General features: G+C 44.2%; 1 protein-coding gene across 3 annotated transcripts in view; it reads left to right on the forward strand.

The window, feature by feature from the left end:
• col12a1a (collagen, type XII, alpha 1a) overlaps nucleotides 1-21,581 on the forward strand; it is a 393,755-nt gene that overhangs the window by 76,024 nt on the left and 296,150 nt on the right. For 2 of the 3 annotated variants that reach the window (XM_072264772.1, XM_072264773.1), the window contains exons 13-14: nucleotides 13,804-14,073; nucleotides 21,072-21,338. The exons of the other annotated variant lie outside the window; for it this stretch is intronic. In XM_072264772.1, coding sequence (XP_072120873.1) covers nucleotides 13,804-14,073; nucleotides 21,072-21,338 — 537 coding nt within the window. The remainder of the gene's footprint in view (nucleotides 1-13,803; nucleotides 14,074-21,071; nucleotides 21,339-21,581) is intronic. 3 annotated transcript variants of the gene reach the window in all.

A 21,581-nucleotide genomic window follows, 5' to 3' on the forward strand; every position in this document is an offset into this window, starting at 1 on the left:
TCGTGATTTTTATAAATGACCTGGATGAGGAAGTGGAGGGATGGGTTAGTAAATTTGCTGATGACACAAAGGTTGGAGGTGTTGTGGATGGTGTGGAGGGCTGTCAGAGGTTACAACGGGACATCGATAGGATGCAAAACTGGGCTGAGAAGTGACAGATGGAGTTCAACCCAGATAAGTGTGAGGTGGTTCATTTTGGTAGGTCAAATATGATGGCAGAATATAGTATTAATGGTAAGACTCTTGGCAGTGTGGAGGATCAGGGGGATCTTGGCGTCCCTGTCCATAGGACACTCAAAGCTGCTGCGCAGGTTGACTGTGTTGTTAAGAAGTCACACAGTGCATTGGTCTTCATTAATTGAGGAATAATTTCAAGAGCCGAGAGGTAATGTTGCAGCTATATAGGACCCTGGTCAGACCCCACTTGGAGTACTGTGCTCAGTTCTGGTCACTTCATGATAGGAAGGACGTGGAAACTATAGAAAGGGTTCAGAGGAGATTTACAAGAATGTTGCCTGGATTGGGAAGCATGAGAATAGGCTGAGTGAATTTGGCCTTTTCTCCTTGGAGCAATGGAGGACGAGAGGTGACCTGATAGATCTGTATAAGATGATGAGAGGCATTGATTGTGTGGATAGTCAGAGGGTTTTTCCCAGGGCTGAAATGGTTAACACGGAAGGTCACAGTTTTAAGGAGCTTGGAAGTAGGTACAGAGGAGATGTCAGGGGTAAGTTTTTTACTCAGTGGTGAGTGCATGGAATGGGCTGCCGGCAACGGTGGTAGAGGCGGATATGATAGGGTCATTTAAGAGACTGCTGGATAGGTACACGGAGCTCAGAAAAATAGAGGGCAATGGGTAACCCTGGGTAATTTCTAAAGTAAGTACATGTTCGGCACAGCATTGTGGGCCGAAGGGCCTGTTTTGTGCTGTAGTTTTTCTATGTTTCAATCAACCTACAAACTCGTATGTCTTTGGGCTGTAGGAGGAAACTGGAGCACCCGAAGGAAACCCATGTGGTCACGGGGAGAACGTACGAACTCCTTACAGACAGCAGTGAGAATTGAACCTAGGTCACGGGTACTGTAAGGCATTGTGCTAACTGATACACCACTGAGCTGCCCCATTTAAATAAATCGTGCAAAAAGAAAGGGTTAGATTGATTTTAGAGTAGGTTAAAAGTTTAGAAACATAGAGAACCTACAGCACAATACAGGCCCTTCAACCCACAAAGTTGAGCTGAACATATCCCTACCTTAGAAATTACTAGGCTTACCCATAGCCCTCTATTTTTCTAAGCTCCATGTACCTATCCAAAAGTCTCTTAAAAGATCCTATTGTATCCGCCTCCACCACCGTTGCCGGCAGCCCATTCCATGCACTCACGACCCTCTGTGTTAAAAACTTTCCTGATATCTCCTCTGTACCTACTCCCCAGCACCTTAAACCTGTGTCCTGTTGTGGCATCCATTTCAGCCCTGGGAAAAAGCCTCTGACTATCCACACGACCAATGCCTCTCATCATCTTATACGCCTCTATCAGGTCCCTCTCATCCTCCGTCGCTCCAAGGAGAAAAGGCCGAGTTCACTCAACCTGTTTTCACAAGACGTGCTCCCCAATCCAGGCAACTTCCTTGTAAATCTCCTCTGCACTCTTTCTATGGTTTCCACATCCTTCCTGTAGTGAGGCGACCAGAATTGAGCACAGTACTCCAAGTGGGGTCTGACCAGGGTCCTATATGGCTGCAACATTACCTCTTGGCTCTTAAACTCAATCCCATGATTGTTGAAGGCCAATATACCGTTTGCCTTCTTAACCACAGAGTCAACCTGCGCAGTTGCTTTGAGCGTCCTATGGACTCGGATCCCAAGATCCCTCTGATCCTCCACACTGCCAAGAGTCTTACCATTAATACCATATGCTGTCATCATATTTGACCTACCAAAATGAACCACTTCATACTTATCTGGGTTGAACTCCATCTGCCAATTCTCAGCCCAGTTTTGCATCCTATCAATGTCCTCTGACAGCCCTCCACCCTATCCACAACACCCTCAACCTTTGTGTCATCAGCAAATTTACTAATCCATCCCTCCACTTCCTCATCCAGGTCATTTATAAAAATCATGAAGAGTAAGAGTCCCAGAACAGATCCGTGAGGCACACCACTGGTCACTGACCTCCATGCAGAATATGACCCATCTACAACCACTCTTTGTCTTCTGTGGGCAAGCCAGTTCTGGATCCACAAGGCAAGGTCCCCTTGGATCCCATGCGTCCTGACTTTCTCAACAAGCCTTGCATGGGGTACCTTATTAAATGCCTTGCTGAAATCCATATACACTACATCCACTGCTCTACCTTCATCAATGTGTTTAGTCACATCCTCAAAAAATTCAATCAGGCACAACAAATTCAAGTTTGGCACAACAATTCCTGTGCAGTAATCTTCAATTTATAATTGCTATGTACAATATTTCCTCTGTGAGCGTCAAAGGGAATTTTTTTACACTGTGCTGTATAGGATTATAGAGGTCCTCCATTGGTCAAGGCCAAGCAATGATGTTGCATCCCAGCTGCCTACATGATACGGAAGCCAGGGTAGACAATATGGAGAGCAATCTGTTACCCATGTAGCAGGACCCACCCCCCCCCCCTCCATGCAACCGATGAACCCAAAGGAACAACAGAGACTGATACTGTTTGGCACCAGCGTCATGGCAGGAATTGCCAGTCAGCATTGAACTTTATGTAAGACTCCTTAGGGACTCTGGCTACGTATTTTTTCTTGGTGTTTAGTCTAGAAGCTTTCCCTTTGAGCGGGTATAGTCACAAAGCAGTGGGAGGTTTGAAATCAGAGTTTTCCTTCTCCTAGATGAACTGGCAACCACAGTTGACGAGCCCCAACTGATTTTAAGGTGCCAGTAATATGCCTTTGCCCCTTTTTGTGTCAGTAGAAACCGTTCACCCAGGCTTAGTAGTTGAGCCGCACATGAATGCCATGAGCTGGACCTTGTTGCCAGAGGCTATTTGACATGCGTGCTATTGGTGGTATTAAATAGGTAGTGGGAGCTTATTCCCCACTCCCGCCCCTGGCTATAACAATCTTCACTTAGGCTATCGTGGTCTCATGACCATGATTGTTCTTGGCAAATTTATCTACAGAAGTGGTTTGCCATTGCCTTCTTCTGGTGAGCCCCACCATTATCAATACTCTTCAGAGATTGTCTGCCTGCTGTCATTGGTCGCATAACCTGGACTTGTGATATGCACCAGCTGCTTGTACGACCATCCAGCACAAGCTCCCGTGCTTCACGTGACCCTGATGCAGGTGCTACACCTTGCCCAAGGGTGACCTACAGGGTAGTAGAGCGAAAGAGCACCTTACACCTCCTTTGGTAGAGACGTATCTCCACCTCACCGCCTAACCTTAAGGAACCTAACTGATCTAAATCTACCAAGGAATTTCTACACCAGTAACTTCCAAGGAGTATTCACAGAACACAAGATTATTACACTGCTCAGATTCCCTTTAGCACAGAGCTGTTTGCTCCTGTCTCAGGCTGCAGATGGCCTGCAGACCACAATGCAGTAACCGTGGGGTCTAACCTCTGTCCCAAATACATTCTTTGCGTATTCTGTTTATCACTCTTTGGGAGTGGTGGCTGTTAGGTGGGAGGTGGTTGAGACATCTTTAGGGCTGAAAATTTGGCCGTGGAATGTGGCAGAATCTTACAATTTGCCTGCTCCACTCTATTAGCCAATTTCCCCCAGGATCAATAAAGTATGACTATGACTATGACTATGACTATTATCTTTAGGAGGTCTTTGTTTTGACTGATGATACTGCAATAGTCCAATAAATGGATTTTACAAGTTCTTTTCTCATCTCTCGAGAAGATATTCTGAAGGTTTTGGCTGCTGTTCTAGTTGCTCACAATCCTGATCTCATTTCCTCCTCTCGGCCCCCCCACCATGCCACCTACCCACAGCTGCCATTTCCATCCCTCTGAGGGACAGATGCATGGCTAAGGATTTCCAAATTCTCTTTTCCCTTTGTGCGGGGATGTTGGTGATGAGTTACGTCAGGAAAACAAAAACCCTACAGCCCCGGGGATGGAATGTACTCACTCACACATGGGGGAGTCTAAGGTCAAGACTCCAACAAGTAGCAGCAGTCATGTGACCTGCTTCTCCCCCACCCTGTTCCTCTGTTTCTCTCATCTTCTGCTGCAGATGTTGGCCCTAGGGAGTACGCTCCATGGGACTCTTCCTTCTTTCTTTTAAACCATGTAGCAGAGCAGATAATTGGAGGGGGAGTAAATTGGATCTCACAGTTCATCCTCCCCCACCATCCTGCTATGTCCCAAGGATATTGGCCATGTAGTGTTAAATTAAATTCAGAGGAAGCCTCACTGGTGAACCAGATTCAGAACCAGGTTCATTAGTTTACCACATGTATATTGAAACATACAGAGAAATGCGTCATTTACAACACAACCTAAGGCTTGAGGCCTGTTGTTCGGGGTCCCATCATTGCTGAGCCTGGCGTTCAAGGCCTGATGTTCAGTGATCAGCGATTCCCGGGTTGGATGCTAAGGTTGGAGGCCCGAAGGACGAATTGGACGTCTGGAAGCTGAGGTCCGTTGGCTGGAGCCGCGAGTCTGCGAATCTCTGTCCGTCTGCCGAGGAAGTCAAAAGCTGTGTGCCTGGGAGTCCTCGTCCAAATTTGAGTCGGCTGGACACCGGAGGCCAAAAAGTGCAGCCTGTCTTGGGGTTAGAGGACTGTGGGAGGATCAGGGATTGTTTTGCTGTTGTTGTTTTGTTGCTTGTAGCATGTGTTGTTCTACTGAACAATTGTGGAGATGCTGTGTTGGCGCTGGAATGTGTACCAATGTTTACGGGCAGCCCCCTGCACATCCTTCGGTTGTGATGGCTGTTAACGTAAATGACGCATTTCACTGTATGTTTCAACAGGATAGATAAACGTGAATCTTGAATATTTTATCATAAATCTTGTGCTGGGGTCAGCCAACAAAAATGTCGCCACACATTCTAGAGCCAACGTAGCAGGCCCACAATGTTCACAGAATAACACAAACAACGACAACAACAGCAGCAAAGCAGCAACAGCGAAACAAGCCCCCATTCCTCCCACCAACCCACCTGCCCACACACACTGAGAGTCCTCTAAACCCGGGACAGGTCTACTGGCCTACGGCCTCAAGTGGACTCGCAGGCTTGCAGACTTAGGGCTCCAGCAATCGGGCCTCAAGCTGACCTTCAGACTTCAATCTTTAGTGTCAACCCAGGACTAGCCCATGACAACGAATGAGGACCAAGAACTCCAGGCCCCAAAAATAGGGGGCTGTCGGATGACCATGTCCCTGAACGTTAGGCTTTGAATTCCAGCCTTCTCTGACTTGCATACCTAGGGATTCACTGGCCCTCATTCCTCCTCTCTTCATGGAACTCTGGTACCAGAAACTACTGATGATCAGACTCTGTACTCAGTTCATATCTAATCCAGTTAGTTGCAGCCCAGGGTTCCTGACCTTTCTGAACAGTTCCATCTACTTTTAGCCGTGGAACAGCACACAAAAAGCTGGTGAAACATTTAAGGAGAACATGAAGGGGAATTTCTTCACTCAGAGGGTGGTGAGAGTGTGGAATAAGCTGCCAGTGCAAGTAGTGGATATGGGTTTGATTTCAACATTTAATAGAAATTTGGGTAAGTACATGGATGAGGCGGGTATGGAGGGCAATGGTCTGGGTGCAGGTCGATTGGACTAGGCAGATTAAGAGTTCAACATGAACTAGATGGGCCAAAGGACCTTTTTCTGTGCTGTAGTGTTCTATGACTCTATGACTCGAAGACTTAGTGGGCCAGGCTGCATCTGCGGAGGAAAATGGATAGTCGATGATTTCATTAAGAAATTTCAGTATTCCTGAAAAAGGGCCTCAGCCTGAAATGTCAACTGTTTATTCCTTTCCCAGTAGATGCTGAATGACCTGCTAAGTTCCTCCAGCATTTTGTGGGTGTTACCAGCATCTGCAGAATCTCTCATGTTTCCTGTTTTAGTTTTGATTGTACAGCAGTGAGTAGGATATCAGTTGAAAGTATATCAGCCAGGAATTGAAATGTTGGACCTTCCTGATGTTTTTAGCCTATTCCAATATTAAAAATTGCATTCCAATCCGTCTCAGTTTGTGGCACAAAAGCAGTTTGTTTTCATAATCCCAATATGCCAGAGGAATTCAGAAGGCCAAGCTGAGGAAGAGGAATAAACAGCCAATATTTCGAGCTGAGACATTTCATCAGGACTGGAAAGGTGGGGGACAGAAGCAGGAATAAGAAGATAGGGGGAGGGGAAGGAGGACAAGCTAGCCGGTGACAGGTGAGACCAGGTGAGGTGGTTGGGTGGGGTTGGGGGAACATAGTGAGAAGCTGGAATTTTAGAGGCAGAAGAAGAAGGAAATCTTCCCTGCTACCAGTCATGGACAGTCAGAAATTTCCTACTGAGTTCCTGAAATGTGGACTGTTATTTCTTTCCATAGATGCTGCCTGATCAACTGAATTTCCTGCAGCATTTTGTGTGTCTAACTCTGGACTTCCAGCATTTGCATAATCTCTTGTGTTTATGCTAAAGCTATCTTCCCTGGTAGGTTATCAGGGAATAAAATTGCTCCATATTTATTCTGTCAAAGCCATGCATTATTTTGAGAACCTCTGAGAACAATTCCATAAGGTCGTAAGACACAGGAACAGAATTAGATCAATCAGCCCATCGAACTGTTCCACCGTTAACTTAACATCTTTCTCAACCCCATGCTCCTGCCTTCTCCCAATACACTTTCACACCCTTAGTAATCATGAACCTGTCAACCTCTGCTTTTAATATACCCAGTGAATTGTCCTCCATAGCTGTCTGTGGCAATGAATTCCGCAGACTCTCCACCCTCTGGCTAATGAAATTCCTCCTCATCTCTGTTCTAAGGAGACGTCCTTTGTTCTGAGGTTTTGCCCTCTAGTCTCAAACTCCTCCGGTATTCGAAACATCCACTCAATCCCGGCCGTTCAATGTTCAATAAATTTTAATGAGATTCACCCTCGTTCTTCTAAACTCCAGTGAGAACAGACCCAGAGCCATCGAGAGCTCCTCATATGTTAACCAGTTCATTCCCAGACTCATACCTGTGAACCTCCCCGGGTCCTCTCCAGTACCAGCACATCTTTTCTTAGATAAGTCTGACCAATGCCTTATAAAGTCTCAGCATCATATCTTACTTTTATATTCCAGTCCTCTCAAAATGATTGCTGTCATTGCTTTTACTTTCCTCACATCTGACACAACCTGTAAGCTAACCACTAGGGAATCCTGCATGAGAACTCCCAAATCTCTTTGCACCTCCGATTTTCGAATTTTCTACTCGTGAATTTGATTAATTCCATTTGGACTCACTGGGCAATCATTCCCAATCTCCTAACCCAGGACATACAAGCCAAACATCAGCTTCTGCCCACATAGATGAAGATGCTTATCTTTGGTCTGCCAAAGTCCTTGATATCCTTCCAGCTGAGGCAAGTGATTTATATCAGTGCCAAAAAATATTAGCTGAAGAACATCAGAACTGCTATATTCAATAAACTATTGTTTCCATCTCATAACCGAGGGCCAAAAAATTCTAGAGCACTCGTATTGTGTGGATACTCTGGAGGGAATTGAGGGGAAAGTGGGAAGAATAAGTAAGGGGCTAGACTAGAATTATTGTATACACTCTGTGGCCACATTATTAGTTATCTGCTGTACCTAATCTAGGCGCCACTGAGTGTATGTTTGTAGTCTTCTGCTGCTGTAGCCCATCCACCTCACGATTCGACATGTTGTGTGTTCAGGATGCTCTTCTGCACATCACTGTTGTAACACATGGTTATTTAAGTTACTATCACCTTCCTGTCAGCTTGAACCAGTCTGGCCATTCTCCCCTGACCTCTCATTATCAAGGTGTTTTCACCCACAGAACTGCCGATCACTGTTTTTTTTTGTTTTTCACACCGTTCTCTGTAAACTCTGGAGACTGTTGTGTGTGTGAAAATTCCAGGAGCTCAGCAGTTTCTAAGGTACTCAAACCACCCCGTTTGGCACCACCGATCATTTCACAGTCAAAGTCACTGAGGTCACACTTCTTCCCCATTCTGCTGTTTGGTCTGAACAACAACTGAACCTCATGACCATGCCTGCGTGCTTTTATGCATTGAGTTGTTGTCACATGTCTGGCTGATTAGATATTTGTGTAAGAAAACAGGTTAATTAACTAATACTATCTGTAATACTATAATACTGCCTAATTTAACTATGCTAAGTTAGCTGTAGCTAATAAAGTGGACACTGGGTGTATGTGCATGAGATGGTGAGTATGAGTTAGAATGGCCAAAGGATCTGCTTGTGCGTGGTGCAACTCTGTGACTGTAAGTGGTTGCGTTCGATTTTAGAGCAGAAAGTATAGAACAGTACAGCATAGTACAGGCCATTCTGCCCACAATGTTGTGCTGTCTCCTTTACCTACTCTATGATCAATCTTACCCTTCTGTCCTACATGGTCCTCCAGTTTTTCTCAACATTCATGTGCTTATCTGAGAATTTCTGAAAGGTCCCTAATATATTGAAGTATTACAAGACATTGGTGAGTGTTGTGTGCAGTTTTGGCCACCCACCTACAGGACAGATGTAAATACATTTGAAAGAGTGCAGAGAAAATTTACAAGGATGTTGCTGGGTCTGAGTTACAAGGACAGTTTGAAAAGGTTAGGACTTCATTTCTTGGAATGTAGAAGAAGGAGGAGAGTTTTGGTGGAAGTATACAAAATTATGAGGGGTATAAAGAGGGTAAATGAAAGCAGGCTTTTTCCACTGAGGTTGGGTGGGACTACAACCAGAGGTCATGGGTTAAGGGTGAAAGGTGAAAAGGTTAAGGGGAGCATGAGGGGAAACTTCTTCGCTCTGAGTGTAATGAAAGTGTGAGCGAGCTGCCAGCGCAAGTGGTGCATGCAAGTCAATTTCAATGTTTAAGCGAATTTTAGACGGTAGGGGTATGGAGGACTATGGTCCCGGTGCAAGTCGATGGGAGTAGGTAGTTTAAATGTTTCAGCATTGGCTAGATGGGCCAAAGGGCCTGTTCTGCTCTGTACCTTTCTATGACACTATGACTATCTGCTTCTGCCACCACCCCTGACAGAGCATTCCATACATCCACCATTTTGTGTATCTCTGACATCCCCCCTGTGCTTTTATCCAAATACCTTTAACTTATGTCTCTTCATATTAGTATTAGTTTTACTCTGGACTAAGCTAGTTTTTAATCTCTGACAAAAAGCAGTTTTATGGGATTGAATTCCTGGGCTACTGAGATTATATCAGTAACTGAAATACTACTTGGCTGCCTTTTTTTGTCAACTAAATCAAAAATCAGCCAGTAGCCCATTTTCCAGACCGTTCCTGGATCATTATTTAAAGAAAAGAATGCCTATCTTTTATCCTGGCTCTGACATAATGTTGGCAAGGACAAAAGGTGCCTTTAAAAATTGACATGGTTTCGAGCAGGGTCAGAACTGATATAAAACACTGCTCACCAGCTTTACTGGAGTAAACATGATACTGCTGGCATTTAGTGTTACAGTAAAAGATAGCCCAGGGTGACTGTGAGGATTACTCCCCTGGGTGCCCCTCTTCCTTCCATTTATCCTGCGGTCCACAATCCTCTCCTATCAGATTCCTCCTTCTTCAGCCTTTTATCTTTCCCACCTATCACCACCCAGCTTCTTACATCAATCCCCCTTCTCCCACCCACCTGGTCTCACCTATCACCTTCTAGCTTGTACACCTTCCCTCCTCCACCACCTTATTCTGGCTTCTGCCCCCTCCACCTCCAGTCTTGATGAAGGTTCTTGTCCTGAAACGTCGAATGTTCATTCACTTCCACAGATGCTGCCTGACCTGCTGAGTTCCTCCAGCACTGTGTGTGTGTGTGTGTGTGTGTGTGTGTGTGTGTGTGTGTGTGTGTGTGTGTGTGTTCCAGCATCTGTTGAGACTCTTGTGCTTATGATTTACCATGAGGCTGCTGTGTTGTGGGATTTCAGTCATAGATTCAGATTCATTTATTTATCATAGGTACATCAAAATGTACAGTGAAATATGGCAACACACATCAAAGTTGCTGGTGAACGCAGCAGGCCAGGCAGCATCTGTAGGAAGATGTACAGTCGACGTTTCAGGCCGAGACCCTTCGTCAGGACTGATGTCGACTGTACCTCCTCCTAGAGATGCTGCCTGGCCTGCTGCGTCCACCAGCAACTTTGATGTGTGTTGCTTGAATTTCCAGCATCTGCAGAATTCCTCGTGTTTGCGAGTGAAATATGGCATTTGCGTTGATGACCTAAGGATGTGCTGGGGGCAGCCTGCAAGAGTCACCACACATTCCAGCACCAACGGAGCATGTCCCACAATGCACTGCAGAACAACACAAGCAACAGGATGCTGTCTGGATTAGAGAGGACGTCTTATGAGGGTGGGTTGAGTGAGCTTTTCCCTTTAGGAGTGAGGGAAAATGAGAGGTGATTTGAAGATGATAAGAAGCATAGGTTGAGTGGACAGTGAAACGTTTTCCTGGAGTGGAAGAAGCTAGTACAGGAGGGCATAATTAAAATGTGATTGGAGGAAAGTATGGCGGGGTTGTTAAAGGTAGGTTTTTCACACAGAGGGCAGTCAGCGTGTGGAACACCCTACCAGTGGTAGTGATAGAGGCAGATACCTGAGGGCATTTAAAGAACTTTAGATAGGCCCATGAATGGCAGAAAAATAGAGGGCTATGTGGGAGGGTAGGTTAGATTGATCCTAGAGTCAATTAAAATTTGGCCCGACATCATATGCTTGAAGGACCTATGTTCTAACAACAGCTGGAAAGAAAGAGCAACAGCAAACCAAGCTGCTTTCCTCCAGAACACTGAGTCCTCATAGACATGAAGAGACTATTTACACTAAGTCTCACTTTTCCCACATTTGTCCTTACCCTATCTTCCCATTGCCAATGTTTGAGAGGTACTCGGAAGGGTACTTCAGAATCAGAAGTAGGTTTAATCACAGCGGCATATGTCATGAAATTTCATGTCTTTGTGGCAGTGGTACAATGCAAACATAATATTAGAGAAAAAAAACTGTGAATTACAGTAAGTATATATGTATACTAGAGTTTAAGAGCTGCAGGGTAATGATGCAGCTCTATAAAACTCTTGTTAGGCCACACTTGGAGTACTGTGTCCAGTTCTGGTCTCCTCACTATAGGAAAGATGTGGAAGCATTGGAAAGGGTACAGAGGAGATTTACCAGGATGCTGCCTGGTTTAGAGAGTATGCATTATGATCAGAGATTAAGGGAGCTAGGGCTTTACTCTTTGGAGAGAAGGAGGATGAGAGGAGACATGATAGAGGTGTACAAGATAATAAGAGGAATAGATAGAGTGGATAGCCAGCGCCTCTTCCCCGGGACACCACTGCTCAATACAAGAGGACATGGCTTTAAGGTAAGGGGTGGAAAGTTCAAGGGAGATATTAGAGGAAGGTTTTTTACTCAGAGAGTGGTTGGTGCGTGGGATGCACTGCCTGAGTCAGTGGTGGAGGCAGATACACTAGTGAAGTTTAAGAGACTACTAGACAGGTATATGGAGGAATTTAAGCTGGGGGGTTATATGGGAGGCAGGGATTGCGGGTCAGCACAACATTGTGGGCCGAAGGGCCTGTACTGTGCTGTACTGTTCTATGTTCTATGTTCTATAATAGTTAAATCTAAAAATTAGAAATAAAAATGTAGTGAGGTGGTCATGGGTTCATGGTTCTTTCAGAAATCAGATAGCAGATGGAAGAAGCTGTTCCTGAACCGTTGATTGCGTACCTTCAGGGTTCTGTACCTCGTTCCTAACAGTAGTGATGAGAACAAGGCCTGACCTGGGTGGCGGGGATCCTTAATGGTGGACGCCACCTTTTTGAATGATCGTTCCTGGGAGATGTCCGGGATGCTGGGGAGGTAGTGCCCATGATGGAGCTGACTGAGTTCACAACTCTCTGCAGCTTATTTCGATCCTGTGCAGTGCACCCCCCCCACCCCCCACCGTAGCATACCAGAATGCTGGCCACGGTACACCTGTAGAAATTTATGAGAGTCTTTGGTGAGATACCAAGTCTCCTCAAACTCCTGATGACATATAGCGGTTGTCGTGCCTTCTTTGTTGCTGCATTGAAATGTTGGGACCTGGTTAGATCCCAAGAGATATTGACAATTCTATAGGAAATAGAGGGAGGAATGACAAGCTGATAATATTTTAGCACTTACAGTTAAAATGGGATCCCTAGGCTTCCAAGTCCTACTGATAAGAACATACTGTAGAACAGTACAGCATAGTGTGGGCCTCTTTGCCCCTGATGTTGTACTGACCTATACAAATGTACTCCAGACCTGATCTAAATCTTCCCTCATACATAAACCATAATCCTCTAATTTTCATACTTCCATGTACCTATCTAAGAGTCTTTTGTTGTTGTTCATTCTTGTGCCTTGTGGCGTATCGGGTGATATTTTTGCCATCTCCTTAGCATTTGTCTGTCTTTTTTCATGAGGCCGGCCCGGGCCCATTTGCCTTAAAGTCTGGTGCTGATGCCACTACACCACTGCCGGTTTAAGGGTTTTTTAAGCATGCCAATTTTTTCAGCCTCTACCACCACTGCCAGCAGGTATTGGCTGTCCACTCAATTTATGCTGCTTATCACTTTGTACATCTCTATCTTAGAGTCACCTTTCATCCTCCTTCACTTCAAAGAGAAAAAACCTTGGCTTGCTCAGCCAATTCCCATGAGACATGCTTTCTCATCCACGCAGCGTTCTGGTAAATCTCCTCTGCACCGTCCCTAAAGCTGTCACCTCCTTCCTAGAATGAGATGGTCAGAACTGAACACAATACAAGTGTGGTCCAATTGGGCTTTTGTAGATTTTTCATGAAAGTCAATGTAATGGCAGTAGAAAAAGTTGGTTCAGAGTGAGACTGAATCAAGTGGGTGACACGATGGAGGACAGCTGCTGTCCATCTCACTCAACCTTTCCTAATATGACACGGTTTGGCATGGGCTAGATGGGCTGAAGGGGTTGTTTCCGTGCTCTATGACTCTATAACTTCATGATATAAGATCCCAATAGAAGATTAGGCCATAAGACAAAGGAGCAGAATTACGCTATTTGGAAAATCGATCCTGTTCCGCCATTTCATCGTGGCTGATTTATTTTCCCTCCCAGCCCCATTCTCCTGCCTTTTCCACTAACGTCTGATGTCCTGACTAACCAATGTACCCACTGACTTGGCCTCCACGGTACTCTCTATGGCAATTAATTAATTTGCAGAGTCTGTGCCCTCTGGTCCTAGACCACCCCCCCCCCCCCCCCCGCCTCCACTATAGCAAATATACTCTCCGTGTCCACTCTATCTAGGTCTTTTAATATTCGATAGATTTCAGTGAGATCCTCCATCATTCTTTTAAACTCCAGCGAGGACAGGCCCAGAGCTATCAAACGCTCCTTGTATGTTAACCCTATCATTCCCGGGAGCATTCTCATTTATCTCCTCTGGACATTCCAATAACAGTGCATCCTTTCTGCCCAAAACTGCTCAAAACATTCCAAGTGCTGTCTGACCAACGCCTTATAAAGTTACAAAAGACTGACGAACTGAAAGCCTCCAATTACTCTGTTCTTTCTGTTGCCAGAACGTGGTTCTCCTCGTGACCTTGTGACCAGAAATATCACACCCACCACAATCGATGCTTCGTGGACACCAGCCCCGGGCAATGTGCAGAGTTACCGCATCACCTGGAAGTCGCTCTTTGGTGATGACAGAGGAGAAAAGCTGGTCTATGGCGACACTCCGTATATAACGCTGGACAATCTGCAACCAGAAACCAAATACCAAATCCTCGTCTATGCCACTTACGCTAGTGGGGAAGGAGACCCACTAGAAGGAGAGCAGATCACTGACGGTAATGTAGTCCCATTAAAAACAGGCACCACACTTTCTATGACATAAAGGCAGTTTTGTTATACTTAAAGGACAAGGCCTGGTTGTGATTTCATAAGCAAGTGTTAAGACTGACTTTGTGTAGTCTCCAGGCTGATGGCATGAACAGTGATTTCTCTTAACTTTTGGTCATTTCTCCCCCTCTTGTTTTTCACTTTTTCCATTCCCCATTCTGGTTACCTTTTTGCCCCTTGTCTTCTCCTCACCTGCCCATCACATCCCTTTAGTTCCTTTCCTCCTTCCCATTCTTCCATTGGCTACTCTCCTCTCCTATCAGGTTCCTTCTTCTTCAGCCTTTGACCTCTTCCACCTATCACTTCTCAGCTACTCAGTTCATCCCCTCTCCCCAACTCTCCCATCTTCCCCCTCACCTGATGGCTTTGTTGCAAGGTTTACAGACAATATGAAGATAGGTGGAGCTCCAGGTAGCTTTGAGGAAGTAGAGAGACTAGAGAAGGACTTAGACAGATTAATAAAATGGGTAAAGAAGTGGCAGATGGAGAACAGTGTCGGAAAGTGTATGGTCTTGCACTTTGGTAGAAGAAATGAAAGGGTTGACTAATTTCTAAATGGAGAGAAGATACAAAAAAAACCTGAGGGTCAAAGGGACTTGGGAGTCCTTGTGCAGGATTTCCTAAAGTTTAATTTGCAGTTTGCATCTTCGGTGAGGAAGGCAAATGTGATGTTAGCATTCATTTCAAAAAGAATATAATATAAAAGCAAGAATGTAATGCTGAGGCTTTATAGAACACCGATGAGGCCCAACTTGGAATATTGTGAGCAATTCTGAGCCCCTTAGAAAGGATGTGCTGAAACTGGAGAGGGTTCAAAGGAGGTTCACGAAAATGATTCCAGGATTGAATGGCTTGGCATATGAAGAGCATTTGATGAGAATGATCCCGGGAACGAAATGGTTAATGCATGAGGAACGATGATGGCTCTGGGCCTGTACTCACTGAAATTCAGAAGCAAGAGGGGTCATCTCATTGAAACCTATCTAATGTTGAAAGCCCTTGATAGAGTGGATGTGGAGAGGATGTTTCCTATGGTGGGAGAGTCTAAGACCAGAGGATACGGCCTTAGAATACAGGAGCATCTTTCTAGAATAGAGATGAGGAGGAATTTCTTTAGCCAGAGAGTGGTGAATCTGTGGACTTCGTTGCCACAGGCAGCTGAGGAGGCCAAATCTGTAAGTATATTTAAGACAAATGTTGATAGATTCTTGATTGGTCAGGGCATGAAGGGATACAGGAGGAAGGCAGTAGATTGGAGCTGAGAAGGAAAATGGATTAGCCATGATGAAATGGCAGAGCAGGCTCAATGGGGCACACGGCCTAATTCTGCTCCTATGTCTTATGGTCTATGGTCTTATTAGACCATAAGGCAAAGGAGCAAAAGTTGGCCATTCGGCCCATTCGAGTCTGCTCCGCCATTTTATCATGAGCTGATCCTTTCTCCCATTTAGTCCCACTCCCCCAGGTCTGATCATTTTACTATTTAAACTTTAATTCTGCTTCTCCTCCCTGTGGAATATTTCTGGCATTACCTGTTTTTATTTACAATTTCCAACAGCTGCAGATTTTTCTAATCCTCCAGCTCTTTTATTTTTATTTAGTGATACAGCGCAGTAATAGGCCAACAAGCCTGCGCCGCCCAACTACACCCATGTGACCAATTAACCTACTAATCTCGTACATCTTTGCAATTTGAGAGCAAACCAGAGCCCACCTGAAGGGAATTCACAGGGAGAACGTAAATCTCCTTTCAGACAGTACTGGGAATTGAACTCCGGGTTGCTGGCTCTGAAATAGCCTCATGCTAACTGCTGCACTACTGACCCATTCCTTTATATTATTCTATGTCAAGAATAAAATACAGAAAGAAATAAAAATGGCTCATAATGTAGTAAAAGAGAAAAAACTTATAATTATCAACCAGTCACTAAGCCTCATCACTCAAGATACGGCATGGTAACAGGTTCTTCTGGCCCAATGAACCTGCACCACTGAACCTGCACCACTGAATTACCCCTAGAGGAATTCTATGTGGTCACAGGGAGAACATACAAACTCCTTACAGACAGTGGTGGAACTGAATACAGGTCGCTGGTGCTATAAAGTGTTGTGCTAATTCATTTGACTCCCAATTGGTGCTGGTTAGATAATCCAACCAGTTGATCCTTGTGGATTCTGAGTACTCTGTGCAGCTAGACCAGGAGTTCTCAAATCTTTTTAATGGTGTGGACCCTTACCATTGATTGAGGGATCAACGGATCCCAGGATGGGAACGTCTGAGTTAGAGATTGGCAGGTACGATGTTATGGGTCTGAGTCATGACTGAAAGAAGGTCATAGTTGGGAGCTTATCAAAAGTTCAGGCGGGTAGGCAGAGGGGATGGGGTGTTTCTAATGGTATAGAAATTAAACCAAGTTCTTAGAAACAGGTGACATAAGACAAGAAGATGTAAAATTCTTGAGGGTAAGGAGACCCTGATGGGAGTTAAATACAGGTCTCCAAACAATAGCCAAAATGTGGGGTACAAATTACAACAGGAGATAGAAAAGGCATGTAAAAAGAGCAATGTTGTGATACTCATGGAGGATTTTAATATGTAGGTAGATTGGGAAAATCAGGTTGGTGCTGGATCCCAAGAGAGTGAATTTGTAATGTTTATGAGATGGCTTTTAGAGCAGCTTGCGGTTGAGCCCACAAGGGGAATTGCAATTCTGGATTGGGTGTTAGATGTGATTAGAAAGCTTAAGGTAAAGGAACTCTTAGGATACAATGATCATAATCTGATCGAATTCACCCTGCAGTTTGAGAAGGACAAGCTAAAATCAGATGTATCAGTGTTACAGTGGAGCATAGGGAATTACAGAGGCATGAGAGAGGAACTGGCCAAACTGGGTTGGAAGGGGACACTGGCAGGAGTGATGGCAGAACAGTAATAGTTGGTAGTTCGAGGAGAAATACGGAAGGTCCTAGAAAGATACAACATCCCAAAGTTGAAGAAGTATTCTAAAGGAAGAATGATTCAACCATATTGACAAGGGAAGTCAATGACAGTACAAATGCTAAAGAGAAGGCATATAAGAGTGCCATTGAGCGGGAAGTTAGAGGATTGGGAAGCTTTCAAAAATCCAACAGAAGGCAACGGAAAAAGCCACAGAGGTAAGATGAAATATGAAAATATGTTAGCCAATAATATAAAAGAGGACTGGAAAATTGAAAATGACACTCCACTCTTTAAGAAGGGAGGGGGCCAGAAGAAATGAAATTATAGGACAGTTAACCTGACTTCAGTGGTTGGAAAGATGCTGCAGTCCATTATTAAGGATGAAGTTTCGGAGTACTTGGAGGGACATGATAAAATAGGCCAAGTCATTATGGTTTTTTGAAAAGGAAATCTTGCCTGCTAAATCTGTTAGAATTGCTAATGGAAATATCAGGCAGATAAGAGCCCGTGGTATTACAGAAAAGATACTAGCATGGACATAAGATTGGTTCAGTGGCAGGGGACATTGGTTGCCAGTGACAAGTGGTGTGCAACAGGGGATGGTGTTGGGACGTCTTCTTTTCATGTTGTATGTCAATGATTTGGATGAAGGAATTGATGGCCAGGTTTTCGGGTCGATACAAAGATATGTGAGCGCAGGTAGGGTTGAGGAATCAAGGAGGCTGATGTAGGACTTAGATTGGGGGAAAGGGCAAAGAAGTGGCAGGTGGAATATAGTGTAGGGAAGTGCATGATCATGCACTTTGGCAGATGGAACAAAGGTGTAGACTTTTACCTAAGTGGGGAGAAAATTTAAAAATCAGAGGTGCAAAGGGTCTTGGGTGTCCTTGTGCAGGATTCTCTGCAGGCAAGTGCAATGCTATCATTCATTTTGAGAGGACTAAAAGACAAAAGCAAGGATGTAATGCTGGGGCTTTGTATGGCATTTGTCAGCCTGCACTTGGAATATGTGAACAGTTTTGAGCCCCTTATCTAAGGAACGAGGTGCTGGCATTGGAGAGGGTCCAGAGGAGGTTCACGGGAGTAATCACAGGAATGAAAGTGTTAACATGAGCGTTTGTTGGCTCTGGGCCCGTACTCAACTGGAGTTTAGAAGAATTTGAGGGGGGGGGGATCTCTTTGCAACCTATTGAATAGAATATTGAAAGGCCTAGATAGAGTGGACGTGGGCTGGATAGTTCCTATAGCGGGGGAGTCTCTGATCAGAGGGCACAGCCTCAGAATTGAGGGACATTATTTAGAAAAGAGATGAGGGAAAAAATGGTGAATCTGTGGAATTCTGAAATGAAATGAAATTAAATATCTTTATGGTCATTGCATAGTACAATTTGTCATGCACCAATACAGCCAAAATGAGTTTGCAACTCTCATTGCCACACATGGCTGTCCAGTTCAAGTCTTTGCGTATATTTAAGGTGGTGGTTGGGAGGTGTTTGCTTAATCAGGGTGTCAAAGGTTACAGGGAGAAGGCAGCAGAATGGAGTTGAGAGGGATAATAAGTCAGCCATGATGGTTTGGCAGAGCAGATTTACCCAAATCTGCTCCTATGTCTTATGGTCTTATTGTCTCATAGAAGTCACGAAAGAGGCATAAAGTTGTTTCTTTGTGATTGTTTTATTCAGAGTTGATAGAACAAAGGGCGATTGAAACACAGAGTGATGGGGATCAACTAGTTGATCGAAAGAAAGAAACTAAAAGTGGCACCTGGCACAAAAGAGCTATTTTTATACTAACAAGATAAGAACAATTCCATTCAAATCTGCAGATTAAGAGACAACCAATTAGAAAGTAGTCATTCAAATACTGCTATGACAAGTTAACCATTGAGAAAGCACTTGTTCACTTAATGCAGAATAGAAAAATTCCCAGAGTTTTCCAGAATTTTGTATAACCACTAGAGGCATAGTAACCTATTATGTGCAGACTCTAGCTACTAGGAATCATAATAAACAGTTACTTGTATACAAGTAATTATGTAAACTACAAGCATATAATTAATTGTTAAACTGGAAATAAAATAATAATTAAATAGCTGAATCTAAAAATTAAACAGTTGGATCCAACAGCAGGTTGTACAGCTGAGTTGCTGCTTTTCCTCTGCTTTGCAGAAGTGGGTTGGAACAGCAGTGTGATGGTTAGTGTAATGTGATCAGGGTTCAATTCTCAATGCTGTCTGCAAGGAGTTTGTATGTTCTCCACGTGACCTTGTGGATTACCTCCCACATTCCAAAAATGTAAGGGTTAGGATTAATGAGTTGTGGACATCAGAAATAGAATCAGGATTAATATCACTGACATCTCTCATGACATTTGTTGTTTTGTGGCTGAATTAGAGTGCAATACATAAAAAATACTATCCATTACAATTATACTTTATACTTTATTGTCGCCAAACAATTGATACTACAACATACAATCATCACAGCGATATTTGATTCTGCGCTTCCCGCTCCCTGGATCACAAATCGATAGTAAATATTAAAAATTTAAATTATAAATCATAAATAGAAAATAGAAAAATGGAAAGTAAGGTAGTGCAAAAAAACCGAGAGGCAGGCCTGGATACTTGGAGGGTACGGCCCAGATCCGGGTCAGAATCCGTTCAGCAGTCTTATCACAGTTGGAAAGAAGCTGTTTCCAAATCTGGCCGTACGAGTCTTCAAGCTCCTGAGCCTTCTCCCGGAGGGAAGAGGGACAAAAAGTGTGTTGGCTGGGTGGGTGGTGTCCTTGATTATCCTGGCAGCACTGCTCCGACAGCGTGCGGTGTAAGGTGAGTCCATGGACGGAAGATTTGTTTGTGTGATGTGCTGTGCCATGTTCATGATCTTCTGCAGCTTCTTCCGGTCTTGGACAGGACAACTTCCATACCAGGTTGTGATGCACCCTAGAAGAATGCTTTCTACGGTGCATCTATAAAAATTAGTGAGGGTTTTAGGGGACAGGCCAAATTTCTTTAGTTTTCTCAGGAAATAAAGGCGCTGGTGGGCCTTCTTGGCAGTGAACTCTGCTTGTATTATGTCTATACAGTATTATGTCTGTATTATGTCTATACAGTACTGTATACATATATATAGATAGGGTGTCTAAGACTTTTGCTCAGTACTGTAGTAATTTTATGTATTGCAATGTACTGCTAACACAAAAAAAACAAATGTCATGATATACGTGAGTGATGATAAACCTGATTCTAATATGGGTCTCTATTGTGGACTTAGAGTTGGAAGGGGGCAGGGAGAGGGAGGATCATGGTTGGGAAAAGAGGAAGAGAGAGGAGAGGGAGCAGGAAGCACCAGAAAGACATTCGGCACTGATCAATAAGTCAATTGTTTGGAATCAAATGACCTTGTCTAGTGTCCTGGAGCTGGGGTGTCTCCACCCACACCACCCTTTGCCTCAGCACTCCTTCTCTGTCACCTGTCCAACAGCCCTCCCGCAGTGCTCCACCCTCACCATTCCCAACATCCTTTGCACCCAGCAGATTTACAAACTGCCTCCTTTCTCCACTTTGACAAATACAGTACTGTGCAAAAGTTTTAGGCACCCTAGCTATATATGAATATGTGCCCAAGACTTTTGCACAGTACTCTATATGCTTCTTCTTCGTCCATCATCCCTTTTGGGGCATAAGTGCCTACAGCGGCCCAAGAGTTTACACATTACTGTACCTAAAAATTAAACTAAATAAGTAATGGAAAAAGAGAGCACAAATAGTAAAAAAGTGTTCATGGATTGGTTCATTGTCTGTTATGTAGCATGCCATGTTGGGTCCGGAAGCATGGTGGCACTTGTGGGCCACATCCTTGAACTGTGTTGGTCGTTGATGCAAATAACACATTTGACTGTGTGTTCGAATGTTTGGGTGTACATTTGACAAGGTAATCTAATCTACTCAAAATTGTCAAGGACGGGGAGGAAAAGTGATTGTTCTCTTCCATTGTTGTGCAGCTACTCCAGAGGGCAAGGCACTGGTGGTAACGGATGAAAAGCTCAACAGTTTCCGAGTGCATTGGAAGCCCGCTCCAGGCAAGGTAGTGAACTACCGCGTCACTTACAGGCCCTCAACTGGAGGTCGACAAATTATCACCAAGATTCCAGGTCATCTGACCAGCACTGTCCTCCGACGGCTCAGTCCCCAGACAACGTACAATGTCTCTGTCATTCCCTTTTACAGGAAAGGTGAAGGCAAAGCAAGACGGGGACAAGGAACTACAGGTGAGGTTATGATACTTGTGAAACGTCTGCTGAGATTTCAATATTTTTTATTCTTAATCAAAACATAAGTCTCTTCTGTTTTGCTGTTTCATTGAATTTTAAAGTGTAAAATACGTTGAGAGTATGTTCATGGTCTTCTGCTTCTGTAGCCCATTCACTTCAAATTTTAACGTGTTGTGCATTCAGAGATACTCTTCTACACACCACTGTTGTAACGTCTGGTTATTTGAGTTATTGTTGCCT

Source organism: Mobula birostris, chromosome 8, assembly GCF_030028105.1.
Source record: "Mobula birostris isolate sMobBir1 chromosome 8, sMobBir1.hap1, whole genome shotgun sequence".
NCBI classification, from domain to species: Eukaryota; Metazoa; Chordata; class Chondrichthyes; order Myliobatiformes; family Myliobatidae; genus Mobula; species Mobula birostris.